Raw genomic sequence first — 21,629 nt, 5'->3', positions numbered from 1 at the left:
TTATCTAATTAATTTTTTATTAATTAATTTATAATTTATAATTATTTATAATTTATTATTTATAATTATTTATAAATTATTATTTATAATTATTTATAATTTATTATTATTTAATTAATTTATTATTTATAATTATTAATTTTAATTTATTTTTTTAATAATATTTTGATGTTAATTAATTAGATAAAATAATTTTAATTTAAAATTATAACTATTATTCCCTTTGTTCCAATCTAACCATCCAAACACTATTTACCTTATTCCTAAGAGCATCCCAATTTTCATCCAAACGCAAAATTGGTCTAGTCCCTACTTATACCGGAACTTGTACCTATCTCTAGAATAATCAGTTCTTACTTATACCCGAACCAAACGCAACCTTAGGGTTTTCCCAAATGTGGGATTTTTGGGTTCTAACTTTGTTAGAACGATTTTTAGGATTTCTCAAGGGAGTTTTGGAGATAGAGACTCATCTCCAAGAGGGATCTAGAAAAATGAGGGAAATGGTTTGGTTCTAAAGGTTTTTTTTTTTTCATGCATGTAATATGTATATAATGTAAGATAAAATATGTTTTAGTTGCATACTAGTAGAACATGTGGGTCAAGATGCATTTGACCTAGGAAAAAGCATATGACCTAGGAAAAATATGGTTTGTTAAAAGAGAAAACAGGTGGCATGCATGTGAGTATTATGTGAATCTTGGAACATAGGTAAACAAGTGTGGGATTTAACCTAGGTTGAAACATAAGGTGGAAAACATAATGGCATGATAAACTTAGAACTAGAGAACAAGTGTATGTGCATTTGGCAATATGGATAACCCTAGAAGTCATGAACTTAAGGTGAAATGCTAAAACATATTGCAGCCTTCCGAAAGAGTCATGCTTTGGGTGATTGTGATTCCCCTCGACACCCTATGCATAGTTCTACTGATGCATCTTTTGGACTGAGTGAGTGTAGAACGCCTCTTTCAACTAGCCACCCACTGAAAACTTATCTAAAGTTCTCACCGCTTGTGGTTTGTTGCTTTTCAGAGCCTATTATTGCCGGAAAGGCGCGGGACCGTAGCAAGGGCGTCGCGGAATAGTTAGACCGAGTGAGAGATCTAGTGTGTAACCAATTTTGGTAAATAAAAAATAGGGTAATATTTTGGATGTACAAGTATTGTAAACTTAGAGAATTAAAGTTGAAATAGTTTCACTTAGTTTTAGTAGTATTACACTCTGATGCTTCATATCCATATCATGTATAATTGTACATGTTGGCATGTGCTTCACTCTGCGCAGGTAAGGGAAACCTTGCCCATTCAGCAGGTCTGTTGCACGTGCCCGAAAGGGCCCAATTGGTGGTATCGGGGCATGACAGATAATATTTGGATTGGGCATACTTTTGATCTTTCGTTATCTCCTTACGGCATGCATAAGATCAAAACCCTTACATCTAGGCTTCTACTAATCAAATTTGAATAGAGAAAACAACTTATAAAAAGGCCAAAAGGGTTATCATGCTGAGTTATTTGATAATTTTTTTCAAAAATGGTTTTGGTGTTTTGCGCAAAATTCCTTCTCTCTTCCTTCCTGCTCTCTTTCCTCCCAAAGCCCTCATCTATATAAATTCTTGCGAAGGAAATAAAAATAGAAAAACTAACCTTCTGAATTGCTCCAAGAGTCATAAAGAGCAGCAAACACAAGAGGTCTTTGATCCTCAAAATGAATATAGTACGGTTGCTTCTTAGAGCCATCTTTCTTCCATTCATAGAACCTACGTTCCAAATTTTGTGACACAATTACTAAAAGAACTGACCAAAAAATCCAAGAATCAACAAAATTGATTTAATTTATGGCAATGGAACTTTATAAATGCACTTTAAAATCAATAAAAAAAAAGTAATTTTACATAATATATTAATGCAACGATGTTATCTAATCTGAAGATTACTAGAAGCTATCTACATTCTCATACTGCACTAAATATAGTCAATTTCAATGCATTTCCAGCTGTTTGAATGAGTTTATAATATATGAGTCATCACATCATTGTTAGTGTAAATGGCTAATAACGAATGATGCTGAAAAGCAAGATTTTCTATGATCATAGCATAAGAGTCTCTCAAAAGAATGAACATTAAAAAAATAAATGTTCTTTTGGGAGACAAATCTGCAAGCAAATAAGATATATATCAACTCTTTGGTTCAAGATTTTACTCAGGCTATAGCCCATTACATCAAGTTTGATAAATCTTTATGTCGTGGTGTTATGAATGAAGCCAGCAGGCACTAGTTGTTACCAGTGTGGATGTTCCACAGGGCATATAGCAAAATGCACAATGTAACATTAAAGTCAGAAAGAAGAAAGAGAAAGTCCATGGGTGAGTTCCCATTTTTACATTTCAGCAACACTTCTAAGGTGACACTTTAAGAGAAATAATCACTATCTAGTAATCTCTTGTGTACTCATCTATACTTCGTGTGGTACGACAAGCAAATAAATCCAAGAGCAACCAAGTGAAAACAAGATCAAAAAAAAAATTTCCCTTCCACACCAGGCTCCTAAAGGGGTTTTTACATGAAAGATAGGTTAAAGTGCTTGACCCTTTTGGGTTTCATCGATGTGAATATATAATTACAAGAGGTGTATACATGGCAACCTTCATACCATATAACCTTATACTTTGTATAGAATATACCCTATATGTCTCGTTATATATGTAATGTAATAATATATACATGCTAAATATATCCTAACATCCCCCTGCAAGCTGAGCATCCTTTGCACGGATGCGAAGATTGGTGTGCAAGGTTAAAAAACGAGAAGTGGACAAGTGCTTGGTGAAGATGTAAGCCAGTTGTTTATCAGAAGAGATATGGACCAAATCCAAGTCACCTGACTGAACTTTCTCCCTTAGAAAATGATGATCAAGCTCGATGTGCTTCGCACGAGCATGTAAGACAGGATTTGCAGCAAGATATGTGGTGCTAAGATTGTCGCAATAGATACAAATAGACCGCCAGAGTGATTCCAAGTTCACGAAGAAGACGCCGGATCCAAACGGTCTCAGCAAGCGCATAGGCCACAGCACGATACTCCGCTTGAGAACTAGAGAGGGAATAGTAGGTTGCTTCTTTGCCGACCACAAGATAAGATTCTAGTTGGTAATGAATATTTGCTGAATATTACTCAGACAGGTGAAACACATTTGAAAACTTCTTCTAGTTTCTTTGCTCTCAAGAATGTTCTTGTTGTTCCTTCTATTAAACGAAATTTACTCTCTGTTCGTCAATTTTGCCATGATAACATCTCTCTTTTTGAATTTGACTCATCTGATTTTGCTGTAAAGGACAACGAAACGAGAAAGGAGCTTCTCAGATGCCGTAGTTCGGGCACTTCACTCTATCCAATTTCTTCTCAAGTTGCAAATATAGGGAATAAACAACAGTCAGCCCTTGCAAAAAAAGCCTCGAGCCCAAACGTGAGAGGGAGTGTTAAATATCTAAAAATATATAAACACCGTTCTCTAAGGCCATGTTTGGTTGGGGGGTTAAGGGTGGAATAAAGGGTTTATTCCACCCTTATCCCCCAAACACAAAAATAAATTAGTGGGAACACTAATTCCCACCTTAACGGGCTATTCTAGGATAGCCCGTTAAAGGGTGGGAATGTTCCCACCCCACGGTGGAACAAGCTGGGATAACCCAGCTTGTTCCACCCGTGAAAAGAGAGAGAGAGAAAGAGAAAGTTTTTAATTTATTATAAAATTTAAATTTCGTAAGTTAAAAATTTAAAATTTATAATTTTTAAAATTACAAAATTAAAAATTTAAATTTTAAATTGTTTAAGTTTAAATTTTAAAATTTGATATTTTAAATTTTTTATATTTAGAATTTGATATTTTGTATTTTTAAATTAAAATTTCATCTTAAATTTAAAATTTTAATTTTTAAAAATTGTAAATTTGAGATTTTAAAATTTTAAAATTTAAAGGTTTATATTTTTAAATTCTAAAATATAAATATAAAATATAAAAATTCTAATTCTAATATAAAAAAAGGGATAATATCATTATTTTTTATTTATAACTACCGACTTTAATTCTTATTTCATCTTACCTAACCAAATGCTATTTTTTTTATTCCGAGGAATAATCAAATTTTCATCCAAATACAAAATTGATCTAATCTCCGCTTATACCTCAATTTATACCTATCCCTGGAATAGCCACTTTTTGCTTATCCCCGAACCAAATGATACCTAAAAGCTTAAGCTTTTAGAGTACAATGGTTGTTTCATATGATATCAGAGCAGGAGGTCCTGAGGTCGAGTCATGCCAGGCTCCTAGCATAATTAATTTCCTCCCATTTAATTAATGTCCACGTCATAGGCCTAAGAAAAGTCTCGAGCCCAGACATAAAGGGGAGTGTTAAATATAAAAAATATATAAACACCGTTCTCTAACAGCCTAAGCTTTTAGAGTACAACGGTTGTTTCACATAGTATTAGAGCAGGAGGTCCTGAGTTCGAGTCATGCCAGACTCCTAGCATTATTAATTTACTCCCCTTAGTTCGCGCCATGGGCCTTGCAAAAAAGTCTCGAGCCCAGACATGAGGGGGTGCAAAAAAAGTCTCGAGCCCAGATGTGAGGGGGAGTGTTAAATATATAAAAATATATACACACCATTCTCTAACAGCTTAAGCTTTTAGAGTACAACGGTTGTTTCACATTACATAATTGGAACTTATCTAACTTCAAACACTAATTTACTAACCATGGTCTCCAGCTTTATGAATGTAATAAATTAATAATGACAGGTCCAGCAATCATGAAGTCTGGCCAATGTCTCCTAAAGAGCTACACAAACTATCTTTTCAAATGCACTAGGAAATAGTAAGCAACGGCTATATATCCACTTATATACAAGTATGTAACAACAGGGTGGGCATTGGAAGCACAAAAATCACAAAACTACACCGAGCCAACAATTTTGGTTAGGTTTGATTCGATATATGTTATAATTGGTTCGGTTTTGGTTTTAAAACTTTTCAACCTTGGGCTGAGAAATTGAAATAAAACTATATGTGTATATATATGCATGTATGAATCTATATCTGTACATGTATATGTACCTAGAGATATAAACATAACTATATGTATGTACATACAAACATATAATACTAAGCTATTATATAATACATCAGGGCAATCCAAAAAATCAACTTAAACTGATCAAACTAGTAGACTACACAAATCACATTAGGAACCCAAATGTTCAAACCGATAAACCAAACCAAAACCAAACCGAAATTTTTTGTTTTGTTCATTTCGTTTTTCACACATCGGTTTGGTTTAGATTTCAATTTTCTCAAACCAACTTAGATTGGTTGGGATTCAATTAATTTTGAAACACGAAACAAACCGAACCACACCTACCTGTAGTAACAACAGTATTTGGAAAGATACTTCTATAATAAAAGATCACCAAATAATAAAAAAAAGTTTTAATCAACAAGATACTCCTAAAAAATTTATATGGAAAACACTTAGGCATTCCAAAAGTGCTTTTAGGAAACCTCATAGTTGGTTACAGATATATGAGTTTCCATCATCTGTCTAGCCATGACTATTATTGGTACATTATTAATTTACAATCTTGCAGCATATCGATTACTTGTTCTTTTATGAAGAAATTATTTTGAAATACAAGCTAGGAGTTTGATTATTGGCTATTTTGAAATCTTAATTATTCTGGCTTTTCAAGATAGTAAGTCCCACCTACTACGTGATATATCATGTTTAGAGAAAAATGATTCAAAGGATGTACTGTGACGCCCCACTTCCTAAGGGATCACCCATCCTAGGACTACTCTAGTCCTAACACATTTAACTCTCTTAACCTCTTAAGCCTAGTGTCAGGGACTTAGAAAAATATCTATGCAACAGGGACAAAGGCTTGTCCATCTTCGAGCAGGAAAGGTGAGCGCCGCACGGGCTTCGCGAACGAAAACGCTAAGTCCGTGACACTAGGCACCACCAAAATGCTAAATCCCAATTAAGAGTTTTTAGCCCTATTATATCTTATATATAGGACTACGCGGGGTCTCACATTCTCCCCCTCTTTAAACACTAACATCCTCGTCACAAATACCAAACGATATGAGACTCGTCTCACTAGCCTTTACCGATCTTGTGGGGGAGCCGCGCTCTACCCACAACAGTCATCAACATGGAAGCCACACTCTCTCCGTTGTATAACTTGGCTCAGTCGAGACTCATCTCATACTTTCCGCTGGTAATTATATTTGATACTAACTGTAACGCCCCATTTCCTAAGGAGTCACCCATTTTAAGACTACTCTAGTTCTAGCACGCTTAACTCTCTTAACCTCTTGGGCGTAGGCACCACTCAAAATGCTATAGATGGGTTAAGAGTTTTTAGCCCTATTATATCTTATATATAAGACAACCCGGGGTCTCACACGTACATAATATGTAGATGTCGACATATTTTATACTTCCCATAACCCAATTAACATACCTCTGAAGTAAACAAAAGACTAAGTAGATAAATAGAATAACATATACATCCAAACATCCTTGGAAGCGAGATAACCAAAGGGGGGACGTTCTTTCATCATGGAAACAAAAAATTAAAAGAGACATTAGAAGAATATATTTTCCCTAAATTGTCAATTCTCACTTACCATACTAAGTAATCAACTCTTCTTCGAGTTCTTTCTGACTCAACTTTGTTGTTACAATTAGTATGTAATTGTATAAATACGCTATATTATTCTAAATTAGACCCTGACGTAAGCATGCCCTTCCAAAAACTTCAGAATAATGTATCTTATATTCAGGGAATACAACAGCCCAGCAACTTCAAAACTAAGAAACATTGAATAGCAACGACCAAATTGGAGAAGCACATAATTTTATAAATCTATGATATGTCTGAAAAGCAATAATGCCAATAACTTTGGTATATTAGATGAAGAAAAATAGTCCTAACTTTGTCATACCCTTCAACAGCCACAAGGCACCTATTAGTAGGAAGAAGCCGGCGAAATGAAGTTTTTTCCTTGATCGACTCAGACCTGGCATTGAACTGCATATCGAAACAATTAACTAAGTGCTCTTGTCCAACAGATATTATGGAGATAAACAATAAAAAAAATATAGCCTTCACACAGTTCCACTTGCGAAAGTTAATATAAGCCACCAGCGGAGCTCACTTGCCAAAGCCTAATATAACATAACATTCCTTTCAATTAACACCAAATTTAAAATGAATACCTATGTTGTATATCCGTTGGTCAGAAATTCAGAGAAGACCTTGCTAGGCATCCCAACATTCTGAAAGGAGTCCCCAAATTTGGACCGATAATTTGCATGATAAAGTCCGAGTCAAAAGCCATAGCATTTTCTAGAATAGTCAATTGTTCATTCTTTTAATTTACATTATTTTCATCCACTAATTTGGGAATTTTGTTAAATTCAATAGTTATTCTATTAAACATAACTGTTCTGAACACATTCTCAGTTGATTTAGCTGTGGATTTCATTAATATACCCATTAATTTTAACAAATTACCTTGTAAAATAACTTACATAAAAGACAGGTAACTCATGTGAAAGTGAAACAACAACGGTTGTTCGAAATCTTCAGCTACCTAACGACTGTTTATTCAAAACTTATATTCAACACTCCCTCTCATATCTGAGCTCAAAACTTTTTGAAGTTAGGAACATAGTAGGACTCGAACTCAGAACCTCCTGCCCTTATACCATATTAATTGATATAAAACAAACATTTTTCTCAGGGAAAAAAAAAAAAAAAACTTAAGCTACCAGAGCCCAAGTTTTTTAATATCTATATTCAACAGAAACAATTATAAGTTGAGGAGTATTGATCAAAAGAGAAGTAGTTGAGGAGTCTACGTCAAAACAGCCTACAATTGAGGCGGTATCAGTGCATTTTTCACCCAGTTTATTTACTACCTTCTCAGTTCCCATCTCACCATGAATTAATGATCTCTAATGCACATTACCAACAATTTTAGCAGCTCAACACAAACTCCGATTCCCATAGAAGATGCAGAAAGGGGGGATTAGGGCAATGTTAGTACTTTGTACCATCTTGTAGTGGTCGGGCTTGTCGGTCTTCTTGGTGAAGCTCGGCACGAGGCCCCACTTCATGCAGTGGATGGCCGGCGCTGCCTCCTCTCCAACGGCTGCCTTCCGCACCACCGGCAGGCATGCCCCTGGCGACACGTTGTACGACGGCCGGTAACTGCATCAAGAAAGAGGGCAAAACTAACTTAGAATCAGAAACGAAAAAGCGCAACAAAGATTTGCATCTAGAATTCCAGTGAGAAAGATTTTTTTTTTCCTTCTTGGTTAGAATTTGGGGCTATATTTCTTTTTTTTTCCTTTTTCTCTTCAACTGGGGAGGGAAGGGAGTGAACTACCGATCCATTTGGCGGGCAGGGAGCGAGGAGGCGTCGTCTCCGGAGGTGAGGCCGCAAGCGCGGGCGACTTGATGGACATGGAGGGTGCAGCGAACCCTTCCGCACATCCTCCTCTCTCGCTGCGCTTATCGCCTTCTCTCTTTCTTCGCCTCTGGCCTCTTGGGCTACCCTTCCCTCTACTCTCGACTGTTGAGAAGCATAGGGGCGCGGGAAATATTTCTTATTTAATAGTAAAAATTCTGTGGGCCCATTTTCCAAGGATTCTTTTTCCAAAATGACCCGTAAAACATTGTAATTGAATAAATAATTTTACAAAATTTAAAGTTAGCAAATTAATCATCTCTTTGTCACGCAGGGACTAGGTCAAATTTTTCTTTGAAGATGATGAATCATTTACCGCTTTATTAAAGACGGTAAACGATTCGTCGTCTTTGTAATATAACTGCCTAAGACGGTGAATCATTTGCTGCCTTATTAGTGAAGGTGATGAATGATTCATCGTCTTTGTAATATAACTGCCCAGGGTCTAACAGTTACTTCGTTGCATATAAGGCTGGGTTGGCCACCACAACTACTTGCCACATAAGCGCGCTATAGCTACGCTTGCTGCATAACAACTGCCCATTCCGGAGAGGACTTTGAAGGCGCGACCATGTCTGTCTTAGTATCAGTGTTCCGCAAGTCATAATCATATAAAATGCTCAAAGGTTGATAGCAGACCTAGCAATATAATCAATCTCAATTGCCTACCAAATGATATCGATCTCCATGCCCCTAAAAAGGCAATGTTAACTCAATGTTCTTATAAGACGATGTCTGCTACTAATGATACATGTTCAGACAAGGAGATCTCAACTAGTGTGCCCCTGATGTCAATCATATATGCCCCTGCAGGGTGAGTTTAAATATTGAGTGCTCAATGACGATTGTCCCTATAAGGGTATCTTTAAATCTTATATTTTTACATATCAAGTACCCCTACAAGACGATCAAGCAATAGTATATGGGTGACAAACATTGAATGCTGTTAAGTGCGGAGTCAATGCTAAGCATGCTAGTTTACAACTGAAATATAACATCTATCCTATTCTTATACCAAAAGCACCATGACTATATTAACGTTAAATAAGAAAGAAATATAGGAACATGCAAACCAAGTAGTGGAGTCGGACCATTCCAGACTGAGTACCCACCTTAAATCACAACCTCGATGTCTACAGCATATCGTTGGTTCCTCAACCTTCACTTGGTCCTAAGGAGAACAAAAGAGCTTCAATAGCACCTAAACAGTTCCAACAATGTTCAATCATACAACTTATATTCCACGAGATTTGCAACAACGCCGCGTCGATCTAGCTTGGATCAACTCCCAATACTTAAAACACTGCTTAAACAATGAGACATTTGGACTTCAAAATTTTAACCCTAGCTCGATATCACAAAAAAAAAATGTTTTTGCCATACATTTAGCTCAAGATTTCACACTGTAACTCAAACACCCTCCAATTTGCGTCATTTATTCACTACAAGCAAGAAAATCCTAGGATTTTCCAACATTATGCCAACATCATTTTTAGAACACAGCAAAATCCCAAATTAACTGAAAACTCACAAAATCCAAAAATCGACAATGACCGACAATGATGGTTGAGAGTTCAAGGATATATCACCATGTTCATAAGCTTTTTCCCTTTTACCAAAAATAGCTTGCCGAGGCGACAGTAGTCGTTCCTCCTTCAAAAGGTCCTACTCCTAGCTATGCATCCTGGGGAGCGAGAATTCAACCTCCATTTTCTTTGAAATTAGAAGGACAGAGAGCAAGAGAAGAGATAGTTAGAAAGAGAGCTAGAGAAAAAAGTAAGAGTGGGTTCAAGAGGGAGCGAGAGTAATAGAGTGGAGAAGAAGGGGTTTAGGTTAGGGCTTTTTCTAAAAAAGAGGGTCCTATGTATTAAGAGAAGTTGTAATAATTACAACTTAACCCAAAAAGCCCACCTTTTTGCATAAAACATTCCCCGCTCACGAGCAAGCCTTAGTTACATAGAGTTCAGACCTCCTTGAGGAAGTTCGGATCCTAAAGGTCCTTCAATCGTCTCCAAACTAGGGGTCCAAACTTCCTTATCAAAGTCTGAAACTCGAAAGTTTTCTAGTGTAAAATTTGCGTTAGAAGCCCGGACTCTGTCCCCAAGGTTTGGAACCTGAAGATTTAACCTCACAATCCATTGCTCACAATATGGACTTCACCTAGGGAGCCTGGATTTCAAAACTCTAGCTAGTCTTCAGAAACTTTCTCCAGAAACTTCGTTTTTGATCCGCTCTCCCAAACTTGGCCCTTAGCAATCTTTTAGCCATTCAAAGAGCACAAATATTGTAAGGAACTGAAAACTGCGAAACGTGAATCTGGACTTCGATCGAAATTGACCGAAGTTGAGTTTGGGACACTTCGGAAAGGCCGAAGGCGTCGAAAACACAATAAGTGCATTGAGGAGGGCCTCGAAGAGCAAGATGGTGTAATTCTCCATAATTGCAGAATTTGCTCTCGGGGACCGGTCCCTCTAGAGAGAGAGCGGTTCCCGTACGTATGGTGTGTGGCAGAAAAATGCTGCGCACAAGAATTGCTCTCAGGGTCCGGTCCCTCAGGAGGAGGGGACCGGTCCCCGTACGCGTAGAACGGGCAGAATAGCACTGCCGGCAGAATTTGCTCTCAGGGATCGGTCCCTCTAGGGAAAGACCGGTCCCCATAGCCCGAAAATGCCTAGGTTGGGCTGTGTGATGTTTGGGTTGTTGAGGGGGTTTCTTGCAATTGTGAGTAAGTGAGGGAGTATAAAAGGGGTTAGGGCATCTCTCTTCCCTCTCCTCACCATTTGCAACCAAATAGTTCTCCCTCTCTCTCTCTAAACTCTCTCTCTCTCATCAAGGTGGAAAGCAAGGGGGATTTGGTGAAGAAGGAGACTAGACAGTTGATCTTCACCTTTATCATCTTCTTCCTTGCCTTGGGAGAAAGCTCTAGAGGTAAGCTTCTAAAGCTCTAATGTTAAATCTCTAGGGTTAGTTTTATATGCTCTAGAAATGGATTAAATGGAACTCTAGAATGCCTAATAGATGAATGAAGCATGAATCTAGGGTTTCGTTGGAGTGTTTTGCAATAGAGGCAATTGTAGGGCTCCAAATGGATTTTTTAGAAACGATAGGTTTTGATCTAATTGATCATGTATAAACCTAATTACTAGGTGTTTCAACGCGTTGTCGAAGACGGTTCGACAATTCGTCGAGCCTGTGCAAAGGCATTGGGAAAAAGGACGGTTGTAGCTTTGTTTCCGCCTGGAGGGCCGAGACGACGTCCTAAAATCGCCGAATTGAGTTCCTAGAGTCGCGACGTCACTAGAAGGTGGGGGGTGTCATCCCGAGCAACCGGGTTTCCCTTTATGTCTTAGTCCACTATCGATATTGCATCTCTTATATATATGGATTGTAGGATGTTAATCATGCATTTCCATTAAATTCCTTATGCTTCCAGTTGGTATCATAGTGTGAGTCGAATACTTGATATAGTGGATAGATAAGGATTGGGTCTTGACATTGAATCCTATAGTGCCGAGATGAGAGACGAACTTGATAGTTATGTAGTGACAAGACGAGTGGCATGTAATAGTGTAAATAACATGACGAGTGGCATGGAAACTTAATGTAGAAAACACTTATGAACATAAGGATAGGTGGATTTTCTAGTTGTGAGATATTGCATGAGACACTACGACATTGAACCCTAGTTGACAGGGTATCCTCAGTGGATGAGGATTGGATCGTACTCACATAGTCTGTTATTTTAGCGGTGGTCGCTCCACCCATTAGTGCACTCCGGAGGCGGTCACACGAGGGGCACAGTTGTTGTCCCGCAAACAGTCTGTAACATACTGGACCTTTACAAATAGCGAGGTTCGAGTGTTTGATTTGTGTTCCGAACTTTTTCACACTTTGTGGAGGGTCATGAAGCCTAATTACTTAGTATAAAGTTCTGGTGGTGAACTAGAGCAGTCCTTAAGGGGATTTCTAAGGGGACAGAGTCCCCTTAGACCACGTAGCCCAGTCTGGCGTTAGCCAATTCCCCCCGGTAGGTGGATGTGAGGCTTCGCCGACTGAGAACAGCTAACATTCCCCTAGCCCTGGCCAGCCCGAACCCGTACTCCAAAAAGGGAGGGTGAGGCTGGCACAGAGGCGGAGAGAATGTGTCGTGGGGGGTTTCTAAGGGGGGAGGTTCCCCCTTTACCCCAATGGTAAGGAGTCTGCCCTTTAGACAAGGGCAGTTTCTGCTCTAGTTTTTCGGAGGGGGGGGGTCACAGTTTCCCACCCTTGTGTTAAGCAAATGACATCCCGCCATTTGCTCGTTAGAAGCAAATGGAATAAGGGATGCCCACTTCTACCCCCGTCTGCCCAAAGGGCAGATAAACTTCAAAAAAAATATTTATCATTTTTTTTGAACCTCCAGTCTTTAACTTTACTAAGCTATTAGGCTCCATAAAGGTTGATACCGTATGGTTCGAGTCCCAAGAATTGAGGTTTAAAACTTGGCACCAAAACCCAAAAAGTTGGATTGTTGGTGGGCTCTCGGGTAGCCTTCAGCAGGGCTGTGTACCGGTACAGGTTGATGGCTGTACCGGTACAACCATCAACACTGGCAGCCTGTGCGCCAACCCGAAGCTCGGGTTGGGCTGGTTCGTGGGATGTGTACCGGTACACAATCCCGTGTACCGGTACACAATGCAGTGTGAGCTGGTTTTTCGGGCATGGGTGTTTTTGCAATTGTTGCATCTCTATATAAACACCACCACAGCCCTTGGGGGGCTCTTTTGAGCCCTAGACCAGTGGAGAACAAAGGCGAGCTCTTTCCCCTTGATTCTTCTTCATTTTTGTTTGGTTTTAGCTAGTTTTGATCTCTTTCTTCTTCCCCTTCTTGCTTTTTGTGCGTTTTCCACCATTGGAGAAGCTTAAGATCTTGGTTGGAGCTTGATTGGGGATCAACCTTCGATCCTAGAGGACTTGGAGCTTGGTTTTGAGCATCTTGTAAGGTTAGTATACTCAATCTCCCTCTTGGATCAAGTTTTGGGTAGTTTCTACTAGAGGAAACCCTAGAATGTGATATTAGGGTTAGAATTGGGGATTTTTGATTAGAGGCTTCTAGAACCAAATTGATTGGTTTAGAACCTTTGTTTAGGTTGGACTTAAAGAACTCTAGCTCCCATTTGGAGATCAAGAGCTAGAGTTTCCTTCGCATCCGGTGAGTTTTCACCTTTTTCTTGAGTTGCTTAATGTTTGAGCTTTGGGATGTTCGTTAGGTTCGTTTGACTCTTGTTCTTACATCCTTAGGGTGCTAGGAGAGTGGTAGACACCTCCGTTCGGCGAAACGAAGGGTTTCGAGAAGTCCGGTGGGTTTGGCTTCATGAAAACGGGGCAAAATGGCCCCTATGCTTTCTTATACTTGTCGTATCGCTCTATTTACGTTAAATCTATGATTAACATGATTTATGGGAATTTTTGAATGCTTAAAATACATGTATCATGTATCATGAAAATTTCACTCTTGGTACGAGTGCATTCTGTGTGCTTTGCATGCATATGTGATGAGTTCCTGTTAGCTATTTGAATACATGTTTTGTATACTAGAAATAGCTCAAAGTATGTAAATCTATATGATATACTCGTGTTTGGACTTAGTGGGCAAAGTGTCATAAAGGGGCACTTGGCATTGAAACCTATGAAACTACTAAATGGGACATAGTGATAGGCCATTGACATCTTTTATTTTTCATGTTGGAGACATGATGACATAGAGATAGGCCATTGAGATATGTGACATATATTTCATGTTTTTAGACATGAGGACTTGGTACTTGAAACAGATCTTTCGCTTGTTTGCCATTGTGCTCATTCGCACATACTTGTGAGGGTCGCTCCCTACAAGCCGGCACTCCGGAGATAGCCATCGCGACATATGCTCGCTCGTGCGGGATTGAGCGCCGAAATGGGATACCATGGGGGAGGCTCATTCCTAGAGTGTGGATGTTGACCACCACGGGGCCATTAGGCACGACGCATGCCAGACAGCCTACGGGTGGGTCTTACATGCTTGGAACTTAGTGACAGAACATGCCATTTGGACTTTGACTAGAATAGTAAACAATGATATTTTACTATCTACATTGTGGACATTCTATTGGTTGCATATTCATGCTTATACATGCTAGTCACATTCATGTACATTCATGTTATAGTAGCTTTATTAATTACGTAAATTCATGCTGAGTTGAGACATCATGGTTTTGTAAGTACTTATGTTTAGTTGTTGTTATTCCTTTTGATTATACTCGTACTTATTCTCTTTTGTTCAGTTTTGGGCCTAGTGACGCATTTCACTGAAGTCAGTAATTGCCCACTGGGAACTATTTTTAATAGTTCTCACGCCCATGTTTCTATGGTTTTATTTCAGAGCCCTCTACACCGGTGGAGGCACGGGATCACAGCAAGGGGGATCGCTTAGCTAGCTAGCAAGGAGCGTTCCTTTTGCGTTTTGGTAGTTCACTCTCCTTTTGTTGTAGTTGAGTGAGAGAGAGTTATGTTGGTACCTTGTATAGAGAGACCACCTATGTATCCGATTTAGCATTTGTACTTTAGATGTTTATTGTACTACTTCTTGTTTTTATTTAGTAGATTTAGCTTTATGTTCATATCTGTTATTGTAGCATCTAGACATACTTGCTCTGATACTCCTAGATGTTCTCTTCATATTACTTTATTTATCGTTTTATTGTAGACGCCTTATATGTTTTAGACATATGGCGGGTCTGGACACGTGCCGGGCGTGCTTCCGCTGGGTCCCGGGGCGTGACACGGTCTTGGGTGGGATAAATGCTGGGTAGCTTCCCACTTGAAAAGACTTGAGATGTGAGTTGAGGGCAAACCTTCGGGTTAGCCAAGTGATTGGGTGAACAATGAATGGCATCATTTCTTGGACATCGTAGCATACTAGCTTACTTTTGTACTACGTAGTTCATGCATTCATTACAGTTGATTGAGGCATAGTAGTATACTTGCAGATTCTTTACTATGTCGTCGTTGCTTTTATATATATATATATATATCTATCTATTTGCTTATGCCTGCTTAGACCTAGTGGGAAGATCGACGGAGTCGGCGGCCGAACCCACTGGGAACTATATTTATATAGTTCTCACCCCACTTTGTTGCAGGGCCGAGTACGAGCGCTCCGAGTGAGGATCGTGGTNGGCGGCCGAACCCACTGGGAACTATATTTATATAGTTCTCACCCCACTTTGTTGCAGGGCCGAGTACGAGCGCTCCGAGTGAGGATCGTGGTAAGGGCAGAGCGCCCTAGTAGTAGAGGCTTTCCTTTTGCATTAGTGACACCCTTTGTACATGAGTGTAGATGATGTATAGGTTGTGAGATGCTTTTGGAGAGTTGTACCCATATTTTGGATGTTGTAAATGTAAATCAAATGCGATGTAATAGATAGAATGTTCTCTCTTTTATTCACTTGTAGGTACTTGTAATTCTTGCTCTTACTTGTATAGTACTTGTGGTGCTTTGTGTATGATCATGTATATATTTGAGTTTTTCCTAGGCAACTCTTGTACATGATTGTTGATGCTTAGCCTTGGGCGGACAGGAGAGGTGCTGTCCGTTCGGCATCTGTTCGATGTGCCCGGACCGGCCAAATTGGTAGCGGTCGCGGGGCGTGACAAATATTATTTGTGCCAATTCTATCTGTACTTTGTCCTTTTTGGCCAAAGTTCAATATAATATACTGAAGTTCAGTATATTACGCAAAAAATTTGGTTATAAATATAAAATTTTGAAAAGTGATCAAGATTTGATGATAAATATAGAATTACAAATTCATGGGTTTAGATAAATATAGTGAATAATATTACTGTCTAATTTTTGACTCGGTGCATTTAAAATAAGGGTTAAAACCAAACTAAAACCAAAAACTGAATTTAAGCTATTTTCAAAACAAAACCAAACAGAAAACCATATAAGCTAAACCAAATTTTCTTATTTGGTTTTGTTCGGTTAGGTTTTCGATTTGGAACCAAACTGTGAACATTCTACAAACAGGCTCTTTGGCAAAAGATGTGGCTTTGACACACAAAGTGAGGGCAAGCTGAGAACCTGAAAGCTTTAGCAGACGCATGGCTTCTACAAGCAATAGTGTGGATAGGGGAGAAGCTCTAGTCAAAAATTTTGGATGCCTCGAACAACAAGGTATCGAGCGACCTCAACATAGAAAAATGGAGCATGCAAGCTAACCATGGGAAAAGCAATTCGTATTGCAAAGATCCCACTAGTCATTACGCATGTTGCCTCGAATTGAGAAGTGATGGACAACCACATTTTTACATAAAAAAAAGAATAAGGCCAAAAAGGGAGCGCCTAACATTCTGCAAAGCACAATCACTGACAAACGTATACAAGCAGGCAGCTAAGAGCTAGGAACCAAAATGCTCAAGAGAAAAAGAGAGAAAAAGTGAGGTTGACGCCTTGCGTTTAGACTAATGGGCCAGAGAGAATCATGTAGACTTGGTGATGTAAGGGCTTTAAGAAAGGAGTATGACTAAAGCATAAAGGAACGAAACAAGCCAAAGCCCAAAGGAAAAGGACTTCTAAATCAGGCCACAGTAGGCTAGAAATAGGGACATAGCTGAAGTTTAAAGCCTCGATATGACAAAGCGTTGAAGAAGTATAGGGGGAACACAGCATGAACAACCTTGGGAGGAATGACGCAAATCGCACGGATCTTACTGGTTATCATCACTCCATACCGTATTTAATAGATGACTAATACTCACTTTCGACGATAAGATACAAACATGTTTAAAGTAGACACTAGGCACCGCCATTGAGGTTTTTGTGCTAGGGATGAAAATAAGGCAATGGCATAAGGGGGTCGACAAATGTATGACTGCTCAGCACGACGGCCATGACATACAAGCACTGATGGAGACAAGCCATAGACATTGTCCCTGATAGGAGGTAACAAAAAAAGTGTCACAGCCATGGCTCCTTAGAGTATAAAAGGAGACAAGAAATACAAAGAACGGGATCCCACACTCTACACAAAAATAGCTCTTTACCATTACCTTTTGCTTTTACAACATTAGAAGTAGAAATAACTTAGTATAGGAGTCACTATAAGATTTAAGCTCCAACCCACTCCAGTTGTAATATACTAAATTTAAAAAACTTATAAGAGTTTTAGTTTGAGTGCCAGGTTCTTGAACATACTTTAGTGGTTTTGGAACCTAAGCAGAAAAATAGAATGGCAGGGGGTTTTGCTTCCAAGGAACCTATGTAGGTGTTTCGAACATGACCAACTCCCATAACACAAAATGAATGTTTCAAAATCTTAGCAACTGGGAGTTGTACGAGTGTTTTGGAGGTTGTGAGCCAAAGCTAGTAAGTTGATGGGTTTAGCTATAATTTTTACACTTCCTTTCTATAAAAACATTCCTAAGAGAAACCATAACCATTTCTTTCTTATCCTCTTCTCTCTCTTTTCTTCTTCTTCTCTCACTACTGCCATCTTCTTTCTACCATCGTTAGAAGAAAAGTGAGATCTTCTCTTCCTTCTCAAGCTACCTTTCGGAGGATCGAACTTTGGGAGTGTTCGTGTGGTTGTTTCGCCCTATTGGAGCTTCCTTGTAGGGGAAAACTCTTGAGAACTGAGTGAGTTATTTTCTAATTTTGAGATTTGAGAAAACTTGGTTTTTTTTTTTACTCGATTTTGAAAATATGTTAGAAAATCTAGTTTATTCCAAAGCTATTTTATGTGGATCTCTATGTTTAATGTGTAATCAACCCATCAAGCATTTAAGGTAAATTGCTCTTTTTGAGAACTTTGAGGGATCCTTAGGGAGTTTCTTGCTTGACATATGAGGAAATCATTGCTCTCGTAGATATTTTGCAAAATTGATCTTGGATTTGGACATTTCCGTGTTGGATGTGGTACATGTGATTTATTCAAGGTGATTTATAAAAATACAGTTGGTCTATTCAAGTCGATCTATAAAGATACGATAGATCTAACGGTTAGATGTATTTGGACACATTCTTGATGGACGAACATGATTTAACATCCTTACATCAAGTTATATATAAATATGTAACATACGGGAGTTCCGATCTAACCCTAATCTTAATTCTTGTGACGGCTCCATCTTCGGAGATAAGGGAGTTAGGCTCGAAACGTCCCGCTATTTTGTAGATCGTGAATGAGGACGGACCATGAGCAAGAATTACAGTCTACAATCCGGGTTTAAAAATCGAAATCATGGCAGAATATACAATCTTAATTTCTTATAAAGTTTAACATATAGTATTAGAGCCGCATCTTTTGTCAAATTTTTTCATTTCTTTTGGATTTTTGTTTAATTTCTTTCTCTTTGGGAATAATAATAATAATAATAATAATAATAATAATAATAATAATAATAATAATAATATTGTCGCCAACTGGTTTGTGATAGCGGTAATGTAGACCAGCCCCACCGAGATCGTCCTTCGGTAAGATAGCATCGTGGCGGCGGCCACGATAGGTGGCTGCGTAAGGGTGGCTTAATACAGCGTTCTTTTGGGGGCTTCATGTGGCAGCCCTATGCAGCCCCGTGTAAGCCATCGGCCAACAACGAAAAAAAAAAAGGGGGAAAGGCCGCCAACATCATGTAGCTATGGTGGGATTCTATAGATGCAACCCTTGTGGAATGCCCAGTGTAATATACCGAATTTTAATATAAAAGTAAGTGTAAATAAAAATTGTATGAGATACTATTTTTATTGGACTTAAAGAAGTAAAATATAAGTCGGAAACGACTTGTGCTGAGATCGGAACGGAAACAGAAGATTTAGAATTTTCTGTGAGAAACAGGGCTGTTATTTTAGCAAAAAATTCAGTGTCAGAAAATTATGAAAACTTGGGAATATGTCGGAATTATTTTTATGATGCTAGATTTAAAGTTTCATATCATTCCGATACCCAGAAAGTGAAAAATAAAATCCGACTGCTATCTGCTAGAGATTCTAGTCGGTAGAGCTTTCGGTGACAAAAAATGGTCAAAACTGAAAAGTTAAGATATCTTTCTCTTTATTAGCTTAAACCGAGCCTGACTGTCAAATTTGAGCATAAACGGACTTTCAGAAGGGCTCCGGCGGAAAGGAACAGATTCTGAGCTGCTAAACTAGAGTTATGTTGAGTTGAGGGGGTTGACTAAAGTGGGCTTTTTCCCATTTCCTTCCTCTTCCTCCCTCCTCAACCGAACACAGCACACACACACCACACACACACGCATAGTAAGGGAGAGAGAAACCCTCTCTTTCTCTCTCTAGATATCTCTCTCATCTCTCTAGATCTCTCTCCCAAAGTTGGAATTTTGGAGGAGAAGAACCTTGGGAACTCATTGGGAGCGACGATTCGAGTCCTCGTGCGCCCGTTTGAGTGGGGTGCCTCCGACTCGGCGTTCGCAAATTGGTAAGCGTTGGGATTTCTATTAAATCCTTCATGAATTAATAATGTTCTAATAGACCCTAGAGTGTTCTAAACATGTTACTCCATATGTTTTTGGGGTATTTGGGATGTATTAAGGCTAGGGCTTCAAATTGGGGTTTTGAGTAAATGAGGGTTTTGATCTCATTTAACCCTTTAATCCTCTAATTGAAGGTTAGAGTTGAGCCCTTGATGACCCTACGTTGCGGATTGTTAGGAGTTTGGTGATCGTTTGCGCGTATGAGCCGAACCGGATCACGAGTGCCGCGGGAGCCCGATAGCAAGTGACTACAAGCAATCGAGAGCGATATTAGGTGGGTTGTGCTCTACCGAAGCGATTAGGTCGCTTCCATGCCAAAGTGATGTGTGTTTCATTATTGATGCATGAAGTGGTAGTAAAATTGCCGAGTGAATGATGCATGAGCTAAATACTAAATAACATGAACTAGATGCATGAGTTAAAATGCTAAAGTTAATGCATGAGTTAGATTCTAATTATAAATGCATAGAATGTATGCTAGTAAAAGGATGCATAATTGACATGTGCTAATTGGGTATGCATAATGTATGCTAAATGAATGCATGAGTTAAATGCTAAATGAATACATAGAGTATATACTAAGTGAATGTAAGAGCTAGATGCTAAAGAAAGCATGCGATAGATGCGAAAGAATGCATGAGTTATGGGCTAAAATGTATATTAACTACTATATGATAAGAACATATGCATGTGCATGAAATGCTAAAGAACACATGTATGTAGACATAATGTGAGAATATGCTAGATTTATATGAAAGTGAATTTGGGTCGATAACTCTAAGTTGATAAAAAAACTCGACATTGGAAAGCAAGGACATGTAAAGTATGATTCCTAGGTATGGATAACTAGGAAAACGAGTACATTGAGTGGCAGGTCAATTAATAATTCTAAGTGTGAATAACTAGGATGACAAGTATTGTGAATGGCAATGAAACCTAGTGTCAATGAACATAGGTAAGTGATGAGTGGCATTGAGACCTAGTATTGTAGAACCTAGGTTATGATACGAGTGACATTAAACCTAGAGTCAAAGAACCTAGGCAATAAAGAACATCGGACCTAGTGTTATGGAATCTAGGCTATGAACATAGTGACATTGGACCTAATGTTATTAGACTTAGATTGAGTAATGGCTTGGACCTAGATAGGTCAACACTATAGGGTGAGACCAATCCTTGAGGCATGAAAAGTGGAATCCGGAATCCCGGCTGCGAGTGCAGCGGCTGCTAGTGTAGCATAAGAGCTCGACAATTCTTGGTCGCGAGTGCATGTGGCATATTCCCCTTCCATCGGAAGAACTTCGAGGATAGGCTTATGGATGATTCTTGGCTGCGGGGCTGTGTGGCATATTCCCCTCTCACCGGAAGAATCTTGGATCGCTAGGGTGCGTGTGGCATATTCCCCTCCCTATCGGGAGTCTGAGGCCGCGAGTGCGTGGGGCATATTCCCCTCTCTATCGGGGGTCTGAGGCCACGGGTGCGTGGGACATATTCCCCTCCCACCGGGAAGACTCTTGATCGCGGGTGTGCGCTGCTCTAAGCGACCCATTGGGCGATGTGGTTTGTGGATTGG

At 39.0% G+C, this 21,629-nt stretch overlaps 1 protein-coding gene across 2 annotated transcripts in view; it reads right to left on the bottom strand.

The window, feature by feature from the left end:
- Window positions 1-8,654, bottom strand: part of LOC109723198 (putative SOS response-associated peptidase YoqW) — a 56,251-nt gene extending 47,597 nt beyond the window's left edge. For both annotated transcript variants that reach the window (XM_020251481.1, XM_020251482.1), the window contains exons 1-4: window positions 8,465-8,654; window positions 8,130-8,286; window positions 7,016-7,101; window positions 1,650-1,762 (exon numbers count right to left, since the gene is read on the bottom strand). In XM_020251481.1, coding sequence (XP_020107070.1) covers window positions 1,650-1,762; window positions 7,016-7,101; window positions 8,130-8,286; window positions 8,465-8,571 — 463 coding nt within the window. In that variant the 5' untranslated portion in view covers window positions 8,572-8,654. The remainder of the gene's footprint in view (window positions 1-1,649; window positions 1,763-7,015; window positions 7,102-8,129; window positions 8,287-8,464) is intronic.

This window comes from Ananas comosus, linkage group 17 (assembly GCF_001540865.1).
Source record: "Ananas comosus cultivar F153 linkage group 17, ASM154086v1, whole genome shotgun sequence".
Taxonomy (NCBI): domain Eukaryota; kingdom Viridiplantae; phylum Streptophyta; class Magnoliopsida; order Poales; family Bromeliaceae; genus Ananas; species Ananas comosus.
This window is presented reverse-complemented; position numbering and strand designations above follow the sequence as displayed.